Here is a 16,801-nt window from a genome sequence, read left to right on the forward strand (position 1 = left end):
TCCTGTAGTCGTAGAAGGACTAGAACTACTCAACTGTGTCTTTACTAGCCTGCAGACTTAAATAAATGACCTGGTGAGAAGTAAAACACAGATCTTCCACATTTGGAGAAGACAGAAATTCTTTGAAATGGGAAAAATCTCCGGATAACAACGATACTTAGGCAACAAAGCCAAGGCCATGAATTATGGATGGTTCTTTTTTTTTTTTTTTTTTTGAGGAAGATTAGCCCTGAGCTAACTGCTGCCAATCCTCTTTTTTCTGAGGAAGACTGGCCCTGAGCTAACATCCCTGCCCATCTTCCTCTACTTTATATGTGGGATGCCTGCCACAGCATGGCTTGCCGAGCGATGCCATGTCCACACCCAGGATCTGAACTGGCGAACCCTGGGCCGATGAAGTGGAATGTGTGCACTTACCTGCTGCACCACCGGGCGAGCCCCTGGATGGTTCTTAAACCTTTAGGAATGTAAAACTCATTGTCTATCAGAGGAGACTCTTTTTCAGGAAACTGCATTTCTAAATACACTATATTTTGCAGCAACTTCAGATTTATTATTTATGGTCCCGAGTCTTGGAGCAAATGCCCTTGGATTAGCCAGTGTCATACACTAGGTGGCTGCTGGCACTGCAAGAGGCTTCTGAATACTGGTATCCTTCAATTGAGAGTGTCCTTTGCTTCCAACTTTTTACTTTTTCATGTATTCATTTATTTGTTCAGTCATTCATTCTAGAACTAATTTTGTGTGTCTCTTAGGTGCTGGGCATGGGGATGCTGCATTAAACTCAACTGCCGTAAGTCTGCCCTCATGGCACTTCCAGGCTAGTGGCTAATTCCTACCCTTCCTCAAACCAGTCCTTCTCCAGCTAGTCCTTGAGAAACCAGTGCAGGGCTCTCCCAGAGCCCTTTCTACATGTCAGTGCTGAGTTCTTGATTCCTCCCCATCATTTGCCCCTCCCACAGCCATGGCCACTTCCTCTTCAGGAGAAATAGGAAGATGGGAGAGGCTCGGAATGAACCCAGAGCCTCCCCCAACATGTACTTTTTTTCTAAAGAAGGAGAACCAGCGGGAGTCGGAGCGCTCCATTTTATTACGGAAAGTTTAAAAAATAACAAAAACAGGTAATGGAGAAGGAAGGAGAACTGAGAGAGTCGAGGTGCCTCCTTAGTCACCCCACACCCCTGCAATTCAATTCAATTGTGAACCACTAGGAGGAACAGAATTAAATAACTAGATGGGGGAACGGAGTTAAGATTCCCAGCCTTCCCTCTTGGGGAAAACCGAGGCACAATAATACTGAGCAAAAGTGGAGGAAGCCACACCCCCAGGTCACTCCCAATGAGGCAACAACAGGGGACGGGGAGAGGACTCCACATGTACACGGCAAGTAGGCGTGGCTTGTAAACCTGGGACTTTGGCAGGTGGGGCTGGGAGCTGGTGGGGTTTGTAAACCTGGCTGTGGTCAAGAGAGGAGGCAGGAGCTGTAGACAAAGGGGCAGTGACCTAAGGAACAGGAGGGAGAAGTGCCTAGAAATGGAGTGGGGGCCAGGCCTCCCAGGGAGATGAGTGCTGACATCCTGAGAGCCCCAGGGGGTGGTGGGGGGGTCGAGGAAAGCTGTAGGGAGAGTGTACCCTGCTCATGGAGATGGAGAGGGTACTCCATCTCCAGCCCGCTGTGAGCTCTGTGCTCCTCCCCAGAACTTGGTGCTCACTCTTGGATCACCTAGCATGCACCAGCACGTCTGACACACTCACACCAAGACCTGGGGTGAGGGTGGAAATTGGGCCATTCGTTCTGCCCCCAGAAATAGGATGAGGAAAGCAAGCTGGAAGATGTTGGTTGCCCTTCCCTGCCAGGCTCATTTTCAGGGTCTGTCTGTTCTGAATCTTCTGGGCTCCAGGATCTTCAGTTCTAGGAAGGAGGGAGGTATATCCCTGTGTAGGAAGAAGGTCACCTCCGGCAGGACTCATCTGTGCGAGAGGAAGCAATAATGATAGAGAATGAGTGAGGGCCTCTGCCTCCCACCTGCCCCACCCACTCCCCACACTGAAGGCCAGTTGGCATATAGGAAATCCTATAGCGTCTTCCACATCTTGAGTGCTTGTTACTACCAGCAACAGCAGCCATCATTCATTTAGCTCGAATTCTGTGCCAGGCATTCTTAGAACTCGTTTCATCTCACCCCAGCAGAGGTTAAGTAATCTGATGTCCAGCTGTAGTTCCTAGGTGCTTCCCAAACGTTACTTAACCATCTCAACAACTCCAGGAGGTAGTTATTATTAACCCCATTTCATAAGAACAACTTGAGGCCAAAGGTCAGGTGATTTCCCTGAGGTCACACCACAAGTGAGAAACAAGATGGAATTCAAACTCAGGCCTGTCTGACCCAAACCCTGTGGGGGTTTTTGTTTTTGTTTTTGGGGAAGATTAGCCCTGAGCTAACTGCTGCCAATCCTCCTCTTTTTGCTGAGGATGACTGGCCCTGAGCTAACATCCGTGCCCATCTGCCTCTACTTTACATGTGGGACGCCTACCACAGCATGGCATGCCAAGCAGTGCCGTGTCCGCACCCAGGATCCGAACCGGGGAACGGCGGAAGACCAAAGCTGAACGTGCAAACTTAACCCCTGCGCACTGGGCCAGCCCCCCAAACCCTGTGTTTTTAACCACACCAGAGCGCTCAGAAAGAGTCCTGGTTTTGAAATCTGGAGACCCCACGTGCACTTCGCTTCCCGGGACCTCCGTTTCCCCATCTGTTAAAGGGGTGGGTTGGGGTAGAGATTCTGCCTAGCCCCTTCCAAGCGTCCACATTAAGTCCTCCCCCTCTCTCTTGGACCGCAGTGCCTGCTCTGGACAGCAGGGGGCGCGCTCGGGCTGGAGGAGCCTCCGCTCACCCACTATCAGGGCCTTGGTGCGCAGCCCGCCCTGGAGCTCAGGCTGCAGCAGCAGCAGCTCCTCCTCATCCTCTTCGTCGTCGGGTTGGGCCGCTGGGGGGCTGAGGGCACTGGGGGCCTCAGGCTCCGGGCCCAGCTCCTCCAGCACCGAACTCTCGGAGGGGTACTGGTACGTGGTCTCCAGGGCCGTCTCGCTGAAGGAGATCTTGAGCTGAGAATGAGAAAGGGGGAGGAGGTGAGGTCAGCCTGTTAGCCCAGCAGGGGAAGCCCCAGGGGAACAGGTGCAAGGCGGGGAGGAGGAGCTGGATTTGGGCACCCTGCAACTTTGCCCTCCCCATTCACCCTGGGGTCTAGTTTTCCTTTCCATACTGGCTCTCCAATCCCTGCTTTTCCCTCTTCAATCATATCATTTCAACATCAGACTTTGGCCTGAGCTTTGGCGGGGCCCTGGGCAGCAGAAGTGAGTAATACAGGACCAAGGTTCCCACTTTCTAGAGTGTGGAGGCAGAAGGGTAAAAAGAAATTAAAATACATAGAGATAAGTCCTATGATCAGAACTGAGTCTTTAGGGGCTGGCCCCGTGGCCGAGTGGTTAAGTTTGCGCGCTCTGCTGCAGGCGGCCCAGTGTTTCGTTGGTTCAAATCCTGGGCGCGGACATGGCACTGCTCATCAAAGCACGCTGAGGCAGCGTCCCACATGCCGCAACTAGAAGGACCCACAACGAAGAATATACAACTATGTACTGGGGGGCTTTTGGGGGAAAAAGGAAAAAAAAATTTTAAAAAATAAAAAAAAGAACTCTTTGGGCACCCTGAGGGCAATCAGGAAGGCTTCCCAGAGGAGAGGAGATTTGAGCTGGCAGTAAATAGCTGGCTGGGGAGGGAGTCCCAGGCAAAAGCAAGGACAGGCACGTTGATTCCCATACCCTCAGCCCCTCACTGTTGCTGGGAAACTCAGGACCCTGGACACCAGACCCCTCCCTCTCCTGCTCCCCTCACTCCTCTCCTACAGCTGGAGTGGGCCCACAACAAAGGGGGTCTAGGGCCTGGGAGGGGAGAGGAGAGCAACAGAAAGGCCCAGAGGAATCAAAACTCTTCTATAACACATGGGGGAGAAGTCGAGCCCCTGAGTAGGTGCAACTGGGGGAGGTGACAGGGGCAGAGAGGAAAGTCCAGGCAAACACAGGGTGGGGGTGGAGAGAGCACCAGAAGGGACACACAGAGACAGAGGCAAAGGACCAGAGAGGGGATCTGGAGGGGGCAGAAAATCCTTCATAAACACACCGTCCCCAGAGCAGGCGAGCCCCAGCTGTTCACTGCCTTCTACGCTTCCCCTTTGCCCTCCTAAGAAGCTCAGGGGGAAGGGGCAGGGTGGGATTAACTCTGGGAGCCAAAGCGATTAAAGAGACAAACAGGAGGATTCATGTAAACTACTTGGAAAGGTCCAGATGATCTACTCAGGCCTTCCCTGGCGTCTGTTTGGGAAACCTGCGGCTGGGGCCCTGTATCCCTGAGTCTCCGTGTGGACCAGGGTGTGAGAAGAGAGAAGCTAGGAGGTTGGCTGGACAGGACACATGGATGCTAACACCCGGGTCCCCATGGGAAGCTGGAACTCAGGGACTGTGTGTGTCACTTTTTGGCTCCAAACCCTGCACTAGCTCCCCATCTCACTGGGAGCAAAAGCAGGAGTTGACCAACGCCTACAGGGTGCTCCCAGTGTGCCACCCACCCCCCCACCTGTGGGACATCCTTCCTTACTCCAGCCACTCTGGCCATGGTGATTTCCTCCAAGCCCACCAGGGAAACTTCCACCTCAGGGCCTTTGCACTGGCTGTTCCCTCTGCCTGGAACACTTCCCTCAAATATCCCCAATCACCATCTCTCCCAATCACCCTATTATAAAGTTGTCATATTTACTCCCCTTACCTCCTGGCACTCTAGGTTCTACTTATCCCTGTTCTAACTTTTTTCCCATAATCACTTAACCACCTTCTAACTCACCAGAGAATTTACTAATTTATTATCTTTCGTCTGGTGTTGACAGGAGCATGGAAGTTGCTACAGTGGGTAAGGAAGGGTTGGTCCAGATCTCAGATGAGGTCCCAACAGAGGACCAATGCTGGGGGATCATGTAGGGGGTAGCCCAGCGTGTACACAGTCGCCCCCCAGTCTGTCTGGGGAACAGCTGGTAGAATCAAGTGACGGCAACCAGACTCCTTACATCCCAGTTTCTCAAAAGGGACCACTTCTGGTTCTGTTACTGACAGATTTACCTAGACTTCTGGGAACACATTTTGGTTTTCTTTTCATATCCCCTTTTGGGATCACAAGCTCCATAGTTTATTGTCCACTCTGAAAAAGGATTCATTTTATTTTCTCTCAGTCCATGTTTGTCTCTTCCCCCCCACCCTGCTTCTCTCCTCACTGCCCCCCCCCCAACTTCTGACTGGGCTTCTCAGGAATGCATAGCCTGCATGGGGGGGCAGGGCGGGTAAGGAGGGGGGTGACTCACTGGCTCCTCTCTCATCAGCTATATAAGGTCACAAGGGGGCTGGAGAAGGGAGGGGCCCATCTCTCAGCCAGAGGGGCCTCTGGGGAAGGGCACCAGCCCCAGCCCATCCCCTGGACTCCAGGGGCAGGGCTGGGATTCTCTCCCGATGGCAGGGAGACATTTGATGGAATTAGCAAACACAAGTTATTTAGGGAAGGTGGGGGGCAGGGGGGTCCTCCTCTCCCTGAGCCAGTGGTTTGGGGCAGTGCTGGGACAGGGCATGCCAGCCCCTGAAGAGCAGGGTGCTGAGAGAGCAGAGAGGACGGAGGGGCAGGTGTTTGGGTCTAGAGAACTCTATGCTGCTTCTTCCCCGCCCCCACCCCAGCCTGGCTGCTTCCTTATTCTCTCACCACATCCTGAGCACACTTCTGGCAGGCCCATGGCCCAGCGTTCCCCACTCGGCCCCACCAGCCTTCCGGCCCCCACCCCAAGCTTCCTGTTTGGGCGATCTGCTTCCGGCTCCCCTGCTCCCTGATCTAGGTATGGTCACCACCACAGGTCCTGCCCTGCGCTCAGCTGGTTCCTGTCTTTAGGCCCCAAACTTCATGCCTCCCTTTCTTCGTTCCTCCCCAAAGGCACAAGCCAACCTTAGTAGGAAGTGACTTTCCTGAACCCCTCACCCTGGCAGTTTGCAGACCTACCCCCTTGCATGTGCCCAGCCCTATGGGGAAAGGGCTGGCAGCAGCCAGAGGACTCAGGGTAGACTCAGGTGCCACGGGTCAGGGATGGGAGCTTAAGCTTCACATGAAGATGAATGGGGTGATCAAGTGACCCCCAAGCTTAACCTAGGTCTTCGGTCTCTGTGGTTTCCCACTGATACTGAGGACACAAAACCAAATCTGAGGACGTCACACACAGGATGAGGACTGGAGACGAGGAAGAGCATCCCACTCTTTGGGGAGATGTGTTAGGTGTGGGGACCTCTCTTTCCTTAGAGATTTTCGAGCTGGAAAGTGATTGGTGTGTAGGGAAGGGGTTGGGCCAGGGCCAGGGGAAGAAGTCAGCCTGGCTGCTCCCACTTCCCTGCAGGTCCTTATTCCAGTTTAACCTCTGACCTTCTGCCGGCCTCGGCCCCCACCCCTGTCTCCAACTCCCATTTGGAGGCATCTCAGCAGGGCGCCTCCAAATTCACTTCTCTCTTTTTCTACCCCAAGGGGAGGGCGAGGCCAGAGTGTCAGGAAAAGAGAGGGGAAAACCATTGCTGAGCCAGTACTGGGGAGGGAGGGGAAGTCCAGGGAGGAAGGACCGGGAGTGAGGGGCGGGGGTATTTTGGAAGAGGAGAAGGCTTTTCTTGTCCCAAGAGAGAAGGGAGCACTGTCTGAAGCAGTGGCCCAGCTGGGGGTGTGCAACCCCGAGGTCACCCACTTCAAATGGCCTCTGTGTGCGTCTCTCCCATGGGGCAGACTAGGGGTTCAAAAGCCTTCTCTCTGCTCCCTGGCGAGCCCAGTTCCATTCTTCCTCCCTCCCCCCTCTATCCTAGGATGTCCCCGCTCAGCTCTGCCCCCTCTTCCTTGGGACTGTGAGACCTTCCCCCACTCTCTTCTCCCTGCCATTTCTCCCTAGAATCCCAAAGCCACCCCCTCCACCTCCCCAGGGGTCCTGCCCAGACATTCTCTACCCTGGAAGGCTAGAAGTGCTTTCATCCTGGTGACCTGCCCTCATAGATTCAAGGCTGTCACCTTGGCTCAGGTATCCCACCAGATGGACTGGGTTGGGTCACAAACTCAGAGGAAGGGAAGGAAAGAAAGAGGGGGCGGGGAGGGTGGCACTCAGAGCCTGAGGCAAGGGTGAGTAGTGAGCAGCTGGGCACACCCTGAGCGAGACACACCCAGGGACACCGCTTGATTGTGGGGCAGGATCCTTGGGGCTTGGAAATGAATGGAAAAGGAGGGCTACAAGAAGGAAGGGTGTGTGTGCAGGAAGGGTGGTGGCAGGAATGAGCAGGAAAGAATAGAGGAAGACAAGAATACAGGGGTATAAAAGAGAGAAAGATGTGGTCCAGAGAGAACTGCCGAGTGCGCTTCTAAGAAGTCTGCTTGGCGGCTCCCTACCTGTTTGTGGTGCCTTTCAGGGGACCCCTTGACAAGGCAGCTGCGGCTGAGGCGGAGGTAGCCCCCCAGAACCAAGATCTCCTCGGCAGTCGGGTACCGCTTCTTCCCAGACCCCGGGGCTGCAGCATCAGCTGTGGCTGAGGTGGCTGGAGTGGTGGGGGCTGCAGGGGGCGCGGACCGCCGGGGGTTGACTGTGAAGGTGTGCCCACTGCGGCGGGGGGCCCCAACCCCTGGCCCTGCCTTCACTCCATAGAACAGACGGCTCATGAGGGGATCACCAGGGGACTGGGGGCCAGGTGGGGCTGGGGGTGGGGGAGAAAGAGGGGCTGCTGATGGGGGCCGGAGTTCCACTGCTTCCTCTTCCTGCAGTCTAGAGCCTCCAGTCCCAGCGTCCTCTAGTGGGAGGGGGGAGGGCACAGAGCAGCGGTTCTGCAGGGCGCTCAGAGGCCTGCCCTGAGCCCCCGCCTCCTTCTTCTCAGCCTCTCCATCTCCAGCCTCTGCACCAAGAGGCCCCAGATGCTTCTCAGCAGACTCTGGAGGTTCCGGTTTCTGAGTTTGAATCTCTGTGTCCCTGGGTGTCCATTCTCGAACCTTCCCAGAGTTCAGGGTCCATTTCCACCCATCTGTCAGCCTCAAGCCCTTCTCGCCATCCTCCATAGGACTGGGCCTCTGCTCTGCTGCCTCCATTCCCCCAGAGCTGCTGTCTGGGGCCTCTCGTGTCAGGGTCTCTGAGAGCCCTGTAATCTCTTCTGGGGCCATCCTTGGAACTAGCCTCTCTTCTTTTCTCCCACATTCCTCCAAGCAGCCTTTTCTTTCTTCGCCTGTGCTCAGCCTCCACTCTGAAGCCTCCAGTTGTACCACACTCTGTTCCTGAGACTCTCTAGAGTCAGATCTCCATTTGTGGGCCTCTGTCAGGCCCTGCCTCTGGTTGTCAGACTCTGCTGGGCTCAGTCGACTTTCCACCACCTCTTTTCTCCTGGGGCTTTGTTCTCGAGGCTCTGCCAGCCTCAGACTCCGCTCTGGAGTTTCTCCAGGGCTCAGCCTCCATTTCCGCGCCTCTGACAGTCTGGAGCTCCTGTCTCCAGCCTCTCCTGGGCTCTGCCTCCAGTCCCGAGCCTCAGAAGGCCTGGGGCTCGACTCTCGGGCTCCCCCTATCCCCAGCCTCTTCTCTCTGGCCTCCCTGGGACTGAGCCGCTCTTCTCTTGACTCTCTTCCCATGGGGCTCTGATCCCGCATCTCCCCAGGGCTGGGTCTCCGCTCCCGGGTCTCCAAAGGTCCAGGCCTTCTCTCCGCAAGTAGCTCTTCACTCCGCTGCTGCTGCTGCTGCTGCTGGCGCTCCTGCCGAATGAATCGGTTCTGGTGCACTGGCCCGATGGCCTCCAGGAGGACGGCAGACTCATCTGGGTCTGGAGGTCCAGCCTCCGTAGTCCCAGGCACAGGGCTAGGTTCCCCAGGAGACAGACCAAGCTTGGCCCGGCGGCGTTCCAGGAGCCCCCGCTTCCAGGCTGGCATCTGGGACAGCCGCTCCCGCTCCGCCTTCTCCCGGCCACGAACAGCGGCCTCCTCCTGCCGGCGCCGGGCTAGCAGCTGTAGCTTCCAGTCCGGAATGGTGGCCATGGTCGCCTTGAGGTGAGGTGAGGAGCACTGGGGGCAGAGAACAGGAAGGAGAGGCTCCAGAGAGGCCAGGGGGTGAGCCCGGGGGTGGGGGGAGAGGAAGTGGAGGGGGAGAGGTGGTACACAGAGAAGGGCAGAGGAGCTGAGGGTGAGGACAGTGGGAAAGAGGGTGGAGAAGGAGGAAAACTGAGAAAGTACAGAAAAAGCTATGAGCCAAGTTGGTGGGGGTGGGGGGTGGTGCGGTGAGAGGAAGAGTGAAGATTCAGGGCAGAGGCAGGAGTCAGATTTGGCAGTACAGGGTTAGGGGGTATCAGAGACAGTCCCAAGGATGCGGGAGGAGAGAAGGACGAAAAGAGAAGTTGGCGTGAGGGAGAAGAGAGAAAAGAGAGGCTGGGGGCGAGAGGGGACAGGGTTCAGGCGAGGTTGCCTCACCACCACCCCAGGGGCAGCGAGAGTGGGCAGGCAGGTCAGAGAATCCTGCCGGAGAGGGGGCAATGGGACCTGAGGGGGTGTCGGGGAGGTAAGGAGGGGGCAGAGTGGAGAGGTCGAGGGGAGAAGAGGGAGTCAGGGGACAGAGGGGAAAGGGAGCTCCGCGGCTGCAGTCTGGCGCGTCTCGGCGCGGGCCCCAGAGGTCCGGGCTCCCCTTCCAGCCCGGCTGGGGCCACGCCTCTCCGGCCCCAGCCCCCACCCCTCCGCCCGGCACTCCGCCCCAAGGCGGGTCAGGGGAAATACCCTCCCCCGGGGACTTTCGGAACCCGGGCGTCTGGGCTGCCAGGTCGTTCCCAGAACCTTGGCGTCCACCGTCCCCCGCCCCCGGGGCCGTCACCACCGCCTGCCTCCCCCACCGGCTGTGCCCCAGGACCCAGGCACACGGAGGACCGGCTCCACGCCTCTTCTCTCCGGAGCCTGCGAATCCTGTGCCGGGGTCCCGGCTCTCATGGCACCCTGACATAGCCGGCCATCCCCACCCGGCTCTGCTTGCACAGACAATCTCGGCACAAAGAGGAGACAGCCCAAGGTGTCCGGGCCAGGGACGGGAGCGGGGACGGGAGAGAGGAGACACCCCCTCTCCAAGTCTGAAGCCCCTCAGTCAACTCACATGCCGCGGGGTTCCCAGGGGAGGGGGTGCGGAGGAGCCTGGCGTCCGGAGAGAGGAGGAGAGAGGAAGAGGAGGAGAGAGGGATTGAGGGAGATCCGGAGACAAGAAGGAGGGGAGGAGGGAGGGAGAGGAGGAGGGAAAGAGGGAGTCGAGGAGGAGGGACGGAGACAGAGACCTGGGGGCCGGGCGGGGGGCGGCGACCGCTTTGTCTGAGGACAATGGGGAGAGAGAAGGGGGCGCGGGGCGGAGCCCGAGGTGGGGGTGGGGCCTCGCTCCCCGCGACCCCGCGTGGGACTCGGCTCCGGAACTCCCCTCTTCCCGCCACAACCCCTGACCCTCCGTGCTCTGTCCCCAGGGCCCCTCACCTCGCTCCCGCCCGGTACCCCTGGAGAACCCAGGTGTCCAGACGCCCGCCCCCACCTCGCCGACCCAGGGCGGCGGCCCGTGACTCAGGCCCCTCGAGGGACTTAGGGAGGAAGCAGCAGCTGCTCCGAGCCGGCCCGCCCTTCCCATCTCCCGCTGCTCCTCCCCACGCTTTTGCCTTCCCCGGCCAGCCTTTGTTACTGCGGGGTCCAGGGCAGCCGTCAGGCTGCGGGGGCCCGTGGGGAGGGGGCGGCAGGAGGGGCGCTCGCAAGCCAAGTGCTTTGGAAGGTCATTTCTCTACCAGAGCCGCTGCCCGGCTCTTTTTAGCTTCAATCTGTCTCCCATGGATCCCCTGGTCTGCAGCAGGGAAATTGGAAGATTGGGAGGAAGGAGGACTCGGCCGCTCCGGGAAAGTGGGGGTGGGTCCAAGGGGAGTGGTCGCCGCCCAGCCGTCGCCAGAGGGCGCGGTGTCTGCCCAGACTCAAGTTCGGCGCCCAGGCTCTGGCTCGCCTTCCTTCCCAAACCCAGCCCTGAAGCCTGAGAGACACTGAGAGACTGCATGCCATATGTCGAAAAACCAGGCTCGATTTTATTTTCCTGCAGCGCATGTTCCTCGGGAGAACAGGGAGTCCTTAGACACCCGAATTAAGAGGGGCAGCATCCTCAATTAGGTTGAGAATGGAGCGCAGGGGCGGGGCCTAAGGAGGTGGAGAGGCCAGCCAGTGGGGCTGCACTGAGCAGCAAGGCATGGAGCCTGAAGGGGCAGCCACTACCATCAAACTTGCAGACCCTGGTCCACCTCCTAGGAGGGGAAGCGAGATGTGGAGAAGGGGATCCCTGAGGTACAGAGGCAGGTGAGTAAGTGTCAGGGGAGTGGTCAGGCCAGACCCTTCTCCTTGTGAGGAGGTTGTCGGGTGCGGGGAGGGGGGGGAAGGGTCATCAAGCCATAAACTGAGGAGACAGGTAAGTTCCCCACCCCCTCTTCCTGGCTGGTGAGAAGTGGACGTTGGAGGCCAGTGGCTGAAATTCAGAATTTAGGGTATGGAGCTGGACTCAGGGAGCCAAGTCTCAATCAGAGGGACAGCCCCTTCAGTTCATGGATTTGGGCCTCTGGTGTGAAGCAGCCAGGGCCTGGATGTTAAGGGATTTGGAATTCGAGGGGGAGAGGAAGTATAGGGTTTGGAACCAGGGTTAGCTCCTCATTCAGCCTCCCCATCCTGGGGCCGGGAGAGCAAGTGGAGTTTTCTTTGCAGCTGGGCCCGGAGGTAGCGAAGGTCTTGCTGGTCAAGTCCATGAGCCAGGCCCAAGTAGAGGGTAAGGAGGAGAGCAAGGAGGAGGCGGTCAGTGCCCAGGGTGGGGACCACCCACAGCACTGTCAGCAGCTCCACGCACACTGGGTGGCGCAGGTGGGAGAAGAGTCTCAGGGCCCGGGGAGACTTCAGGGCCAGAGGCTCACCCAGCCCCAGCACATGGTAGTACACCTAGGAGAGGGAGAACAGCTTAGAAATGGAGTCAAGCCCTTTTTGCAATTTAGCTGCCTCTTTTCTCCCCTTCCAGGCACCTTCCTTCTATAACTCCGGCCCAGGAACCACCCTTCTGAGACTTGGGCCTCTGACCCTTGTCTCTGATTCATGAATCTTCCCCAAGCCTAGGAGGCTCATAATTTTTGGCCTTTGAGGGAGGGCTGAGGGGAGACCATCTTACAAGAAAGGGAAGTGAGGGAGTAGAAAGCAGGAGGAAGGTGGAAGAGCATGCAAGGAGGAGGAGAGAAATCCTTGGAAGAGAAAGAGGCGTTCTAGAAAGGATTAGAAGTCTCAGGTAGGGATCTGGGAGCCTCACCTGTTTGAGGCCCATGAGCTCCGCGTAGTCAAAGACGAGAAGGATGCTGAAGATGAGGAGCCAGGAAATGACGTGGAGCACAAAGCAGAGGAGGGGCACCCAGGTGGCCCATGGCTCAGCCCGAGCTTCCCACAACACAGGGCCTCTAGGTACGGGCTCCCAGTACCGCATCACCAGCTGGGGAAGGATGAGGGGCTGGGTATCCCAGCAGCCCACCCTTGAGAGACCTAGACCCAGAGGCTGCCCTCCACCCCCACCCCAGGCTGGCCTGCAGCTCTCTGCACCTCTACCGTGAGCATCACCAACAAATATCTACCATGTGGAGGGTGCTGGGTGGGGTTCTAAGGATGTAAGGATGACCTGTCTCTACCCTGATGATTTACAGAACAGTAAGGGGGTGACCAGATAGGTACACAAGGTAGCCTATGCCAAGCACCCAGTGAGAAAGCAGATGAGTACTAACTGGGAAGCCTTCTCTTGAGATCTAGGGAAGTGGTTTTGAAGAAAGGGCAGGACTGAAGGGGAATTAACTAGGGGATCCCTAGAAGGACAACATGAACAAAGTTGCAAAGGTGAGAATGCTCATATCGTGCTTGGGGAATGACAAGCAGTACACCCTTCTTGATAAAAAGTAGAATGTGTGCCGTGGAGGAATGGAAGCTGAGATTAGAGTCCTAACACCTTCCTTCAGTTCTCCTCCTAAACCCACATTTTATCAGAAGCCTAAGATCCTTGCCCCTCCAACCTAGGGCATCCTTCCCACATACTCTGTTTCCCTTGGGGACTCAGCTGCCAGAGCCTCATACCTGCAAGGCCAGGGCAGTGCATGCCACGTACAGTGACCTCTGAAGGACCCCAAAGTACCGGGACATCCATGCCTTCACTGTCTCAGTTGCCATGAGGCTGTGCTGCCCCACAAACAGTAGCAGGAGCCCCAGATCCCAAGCCAGGGAGGCAAGGATGCTGTGGTCCTGCAAGGCAGCCAGCCATCCTTGGCGGGCTTCTAGAGGGAGTTGGAGAAAAGGACAAAAGTTCAGGAAGATAATGGGAAACACTCCCTACCTTCATCTCTTGGGGCTGCAGGCCATGCCCTTTAATGCTTTCAAGAGCCTTAATGCTTCCTCTCCAGGCTTTGCCCACCTCGCTTTTCCATTCCCTGTTTCTTCCCCCTTCCTCAGCCCTTCTTCAGAGCTGGGGAAGACGATTCATGTTGGGTACTCACAAAGTCATGGCTGGAGAGGTTACCATTGGATTGCCCCTCGTATTTCGGTTCTCCAAATGCTCCCTCTTTTTAACACTCTCCCCTCCATACTCTTCTCTACAAAGCACTTTCCTTAGAATACTCTGCTTATCGCACTTTCCCTCCCCCTCAATCCTCACTCTCCCGCCTCTCCAAACCGCTAATCCCTGAGCTCCTAAATTAGCCCTCCGGTCTCCCCTGCAGCTTCTCGGCGGCTTCCAAGGTTCTAGTTCCCTCTCAGGAGTTCCCCTGTCATTTGTCTCCAAGCCCCGCCCCGCTCCCCTCTCCTCCGGCCCCACCTCCCTACCCTGGAGCTCACCCTCGACCCCTCCCGCTCACCCGGACCACCAGACTCTGGGATCCCTCCAAGAAGCGGCCGAAGGGAGGTAAAGCGCACGAACTCCACTCCGGTGCCAAAGGCCAGGATGAAGGAGGCGAGGGCAGCGGGGACCAGGAGCAGTGCTGGGGCCATGGCGAGAAACCGAGGGGTGGGGCAAGGGGCGGGCCCGGGATTCCCGCGGCTGCAGGCCCCGCCCCCGGCTCCGCCTCCTGCCTGGGATCCTGCCCAGGAGGGCGAGGCTCCCGCGCGGAGATGCCCCGGCTTCCGGCCGCCGAGCGCGGTTTCTCCCACCAGACAGCAGGCTCCATGCACGCGGCCTCTGAAACCTGCAGTCCGCGCGTCACAGAGGGAATATTAGAATTCCGAGTGAGAGGTGAAAAGGGCAGCGACTCTGCTGCCACTCACGTGGGTCGAATCGCAGCTCAGCTAGTTTTCCCATCTAAAATGAAGACAGTTCTTCTGTTGCAGGATTCTTGTGGGAACAGAGCTTTAGGATCCCACTTTTCTTTAACAGCCTTGGCTAGAAAACATAACCAGAGTCAGAGGTTACAAAGCCTCGGTTAACACTTTAATAACGAACGATGAGAGAACGGAAGCCTGTTGACTCAGCTGAGAAGCCAACGCCCTGAATCACCTAGTACATCTTGTTAAATTGAAAAAGAGTTAGTGACTGTTTTGCCACAAAATAAATTAATGCTTATTCTGTAACTTATAAAGTTGAGTTGTTGCTAAGAAGGGCAGAGAACTTCTCTGTTGTAATACTGAAACGTTTGTTCTAATAATGCTTAACGCTGTTGATTTGTAACCATGAGAGTAAAAATGTTGAAATATTTGTGCTAGAAAACTTTATTACAGTTGTAAATTTTGCAGTAGGTTAATTTTATCCACCCTTGTGATAATTATCTATGACTACTCTGCAACTTCATTAGTTTGACTCTATTTACTAGTCAGAAACCACTAAGATCTTTTGTTTTAACGTATTCTCCCTACAGGCCTGTTTATCATACCTATGGACTAACATTCATATCTAAAATGCAAAGTAAAAGTAAGGTTTTTCTCCATCAAAATTAAAGATGACGTAGCTAAGAACCTAGTCACAGTAGCTGTGACCATGGTAGAGACCTTAGAGATCAATAAGCTAATTCCCTCAACTTATGGATAGAAGAAACATAGGCCCAAAGAAATAAAGAAAATTTCCTAAGATGAGAATTAAGGGAAACTGCTAGTCCTGTGGGCTCAGGCAGGAGAAAATTGCCAAGTGGCATCCCACAGGCTCTGCATTCCTTCTCCCTCCGTGAAGCTCAGTACTCCCACCCTCCTCTGAATCAACGCTATTGTATACTGTACCAGGCATCTTATGTTTTCCCTCCAGATTCATTCTCCAGCCCGCTTCTGCTTCAGGAAGTTGTCCTGAATGGGCTACATCAATGAAGGTCACAGCTTTTCTTGAGAAAGCCCTCTCTACATAACTGCTCCCTCTTCTCAAGCTTTTGGGCTTAGAGGTGGTCACAACAGAGCTGTGGGTCCTGGGGTACCGCAATACTCTTTGTGACTTCTCTACGCTCTACCTACTTCTTTGTAATTTTCACCTTATTAAACTCTCCCCCAATTATCCTAATTTGACTGTGCCACCATTTCCTGCTAGGACCCTGACTGAGACATTTATTGCACAATGTGCCATAAGCTGTGGGATTCGTTGGAAGTGTAAGAAAAGATCTCTATTCTTGGGGCTGGCCCTGTGGCCGAGTGGTTAAGTTCGCGCGCTCCGCTGCAGGCGGCCCACTGTTTTGTTGGTTCGAATCCTGGGCGTGGACATGGCACTGCTCATCAAACCATGCTGAGGCAGCGTCCCATATGCCACAACTAGGTGGACCCACAACGAAGAATATACAACTATGTACCTGGGGGCTTTGGGGAGAAAAAGGAAAAAAAATAAAATCTTCAAAAACAAAAAAAAGAAAAGATCTCTATTCTCTAGAAGTTTAAATTAGGGTGCTGAAATGGTACCAGTCACGAAGTGGGAGTGCATGTGAGTGCTAAAGAGGCTACAGAGACAGCAGGTACTGTAAGGAATCACGTGCACCTCAAGGACATGGACACTTTCACATGGTACAAGGCTTTGAGTTGTGCGAGAGGACTATTTCTTTGGGTCCTACCATGTGATCACCCACAATGGCTCTGCTTAATATGTATTATGAGATTTTAGGTATATTTAAAAGTCAGCATAGTGTTTGGCAAAGCTCATGCTATTTCTACTACACTAAAGTTTTCCAAACTTCAGCATAACTTACTTGCAGAAAAGTGCACAAAACTAATCAATCATCTTTTTTATTGGAGTTCACATAACACAAAATTAACTATTTTAAAGAGAACAGTCCAGTGGCATTCAGTACATTTATGATGTGTGCAACCACAATCTCTAGTTTCAAAGCATTTTCATCACCCCAAAATAAACCCTGTACACATTAAGTAGTCATTCCTATTTTCCCCTCCCCCCAGCCCCGGCAACTACCAATCTACTCTGTTTCTATGGATTTACCTATTCTAGGTATTTCTTATAAATGGAATCATGCAATGTGACTTTTTGTGTCTGGCTTCTTTCACTTAGCGTGCTTTTGAGGTTCATCCTACTTCATCCCCTTTTATGGCTGAATATTCCATTGTATGGATATGTCACGATTTGTTTATCCATTCATCCACTGATGAACATTTGTGTTATTCCATCTTTTGGTTCTTGTGAAAAGTGCTGATATGAACATTCTTGTACAAATATTTGTCTGAACAACTGTTTTCATTGTTTTGGATGTATA

At 55.0% G+C, this 16,801-nt stretch overlaps 2 protein-coding genes across 5 annotated transcripts; both read right to left on the minus strand.

Moving 5' to 3' along the window:
- Positions 1-1,072: 1,072 nt before the first annotated feature.
- Positions 1,073-10,933, minus strand: PPP1R18 (protein phosphatase 1 regulatory subunit 18). Of its 2 annotated transcripts, none has more exons than XM_070245144.1 (4): positions 10,575-10,933; positions 7,497-9,140; positions 2,896-3,106; positions 1,073-1,971 (listed from the first exon to the last, which is right to left on the minus strand). In XM_070245144.1, the coding sequence occupies exons 2-4, from the start codon at positions 9,111-9,113 to the stop codon at positions 1,952-1,954; spliced, it is 1,848 nt and encodes a 615-aa protein (XP_070101245.1). In that variant the 5' UTR covers positions 9,114-9,140; positions 10,575-10,933; the 3' UTR covers positions 1,073-1,951. The 2 variants fall into 2 exon arrangements, with proteins under 2 accessions (XP_070101245.1, XP_001491446.1); XM_001491396.5 differs by lacking the exon at positions 10,575-10,933 and adding an exon at positions 10,210-10,415.
- Positions 10,934-11,139: 206 nt separating this feature from the next.
- NRM (nurim) lies at positions 11,140-14,299 on the minus strand. 3 transcript variants are annotated; one of them, XM_001491340.6, is made up of 4 exons: positions 13,991-14,281; positions 13,218-13,414; positions 12,412-12,588; positions 11,140-12,053 (listed from the first exon to the last, which is right to left on the minus strand). In XM_001491340.6, the coding sequence occupies exons 1-4, from the start codon at positions 14,121-14,123 to the stop codon at positions 11,772-11,774; spliced, it is 789 nt and encodes a 262-aa protein (XP_001491390.1). In that variant the 5' UTR covers positions 14,124-14,281; the 3' UTR covers positions 11,140-11,771. The 3 variants fall into 3 exon arrangements, with proteins under 3 accessions (XP_001491390.1, XP_005603736.1, XP_070101257.1); XM_005603679.4 differs by having other exon boundaries at positions 12,412-12,606; positions 13,991-14,123; XM_070245156.1 differs by lacking the exon at positions 13,218-13,414 and having other exon boundaries at positions 13,991-14,299.
- Positions 14,300-16,801: the final 2,502 nt, after the last annotated feature.

Source organism: Equus caballus, chromosome 20 (assembly GCF_041296265.1).
Source record: "Equus caballus isolate H_3958 breed thoroughbred chromosome 20, TB-T2T, whole genome shotgun sequence".
NCBI lineage: Eukaryota > Metazoa > Chordata > Mammalia > Perissodactyla > Equidae > Equus > Equus caballus.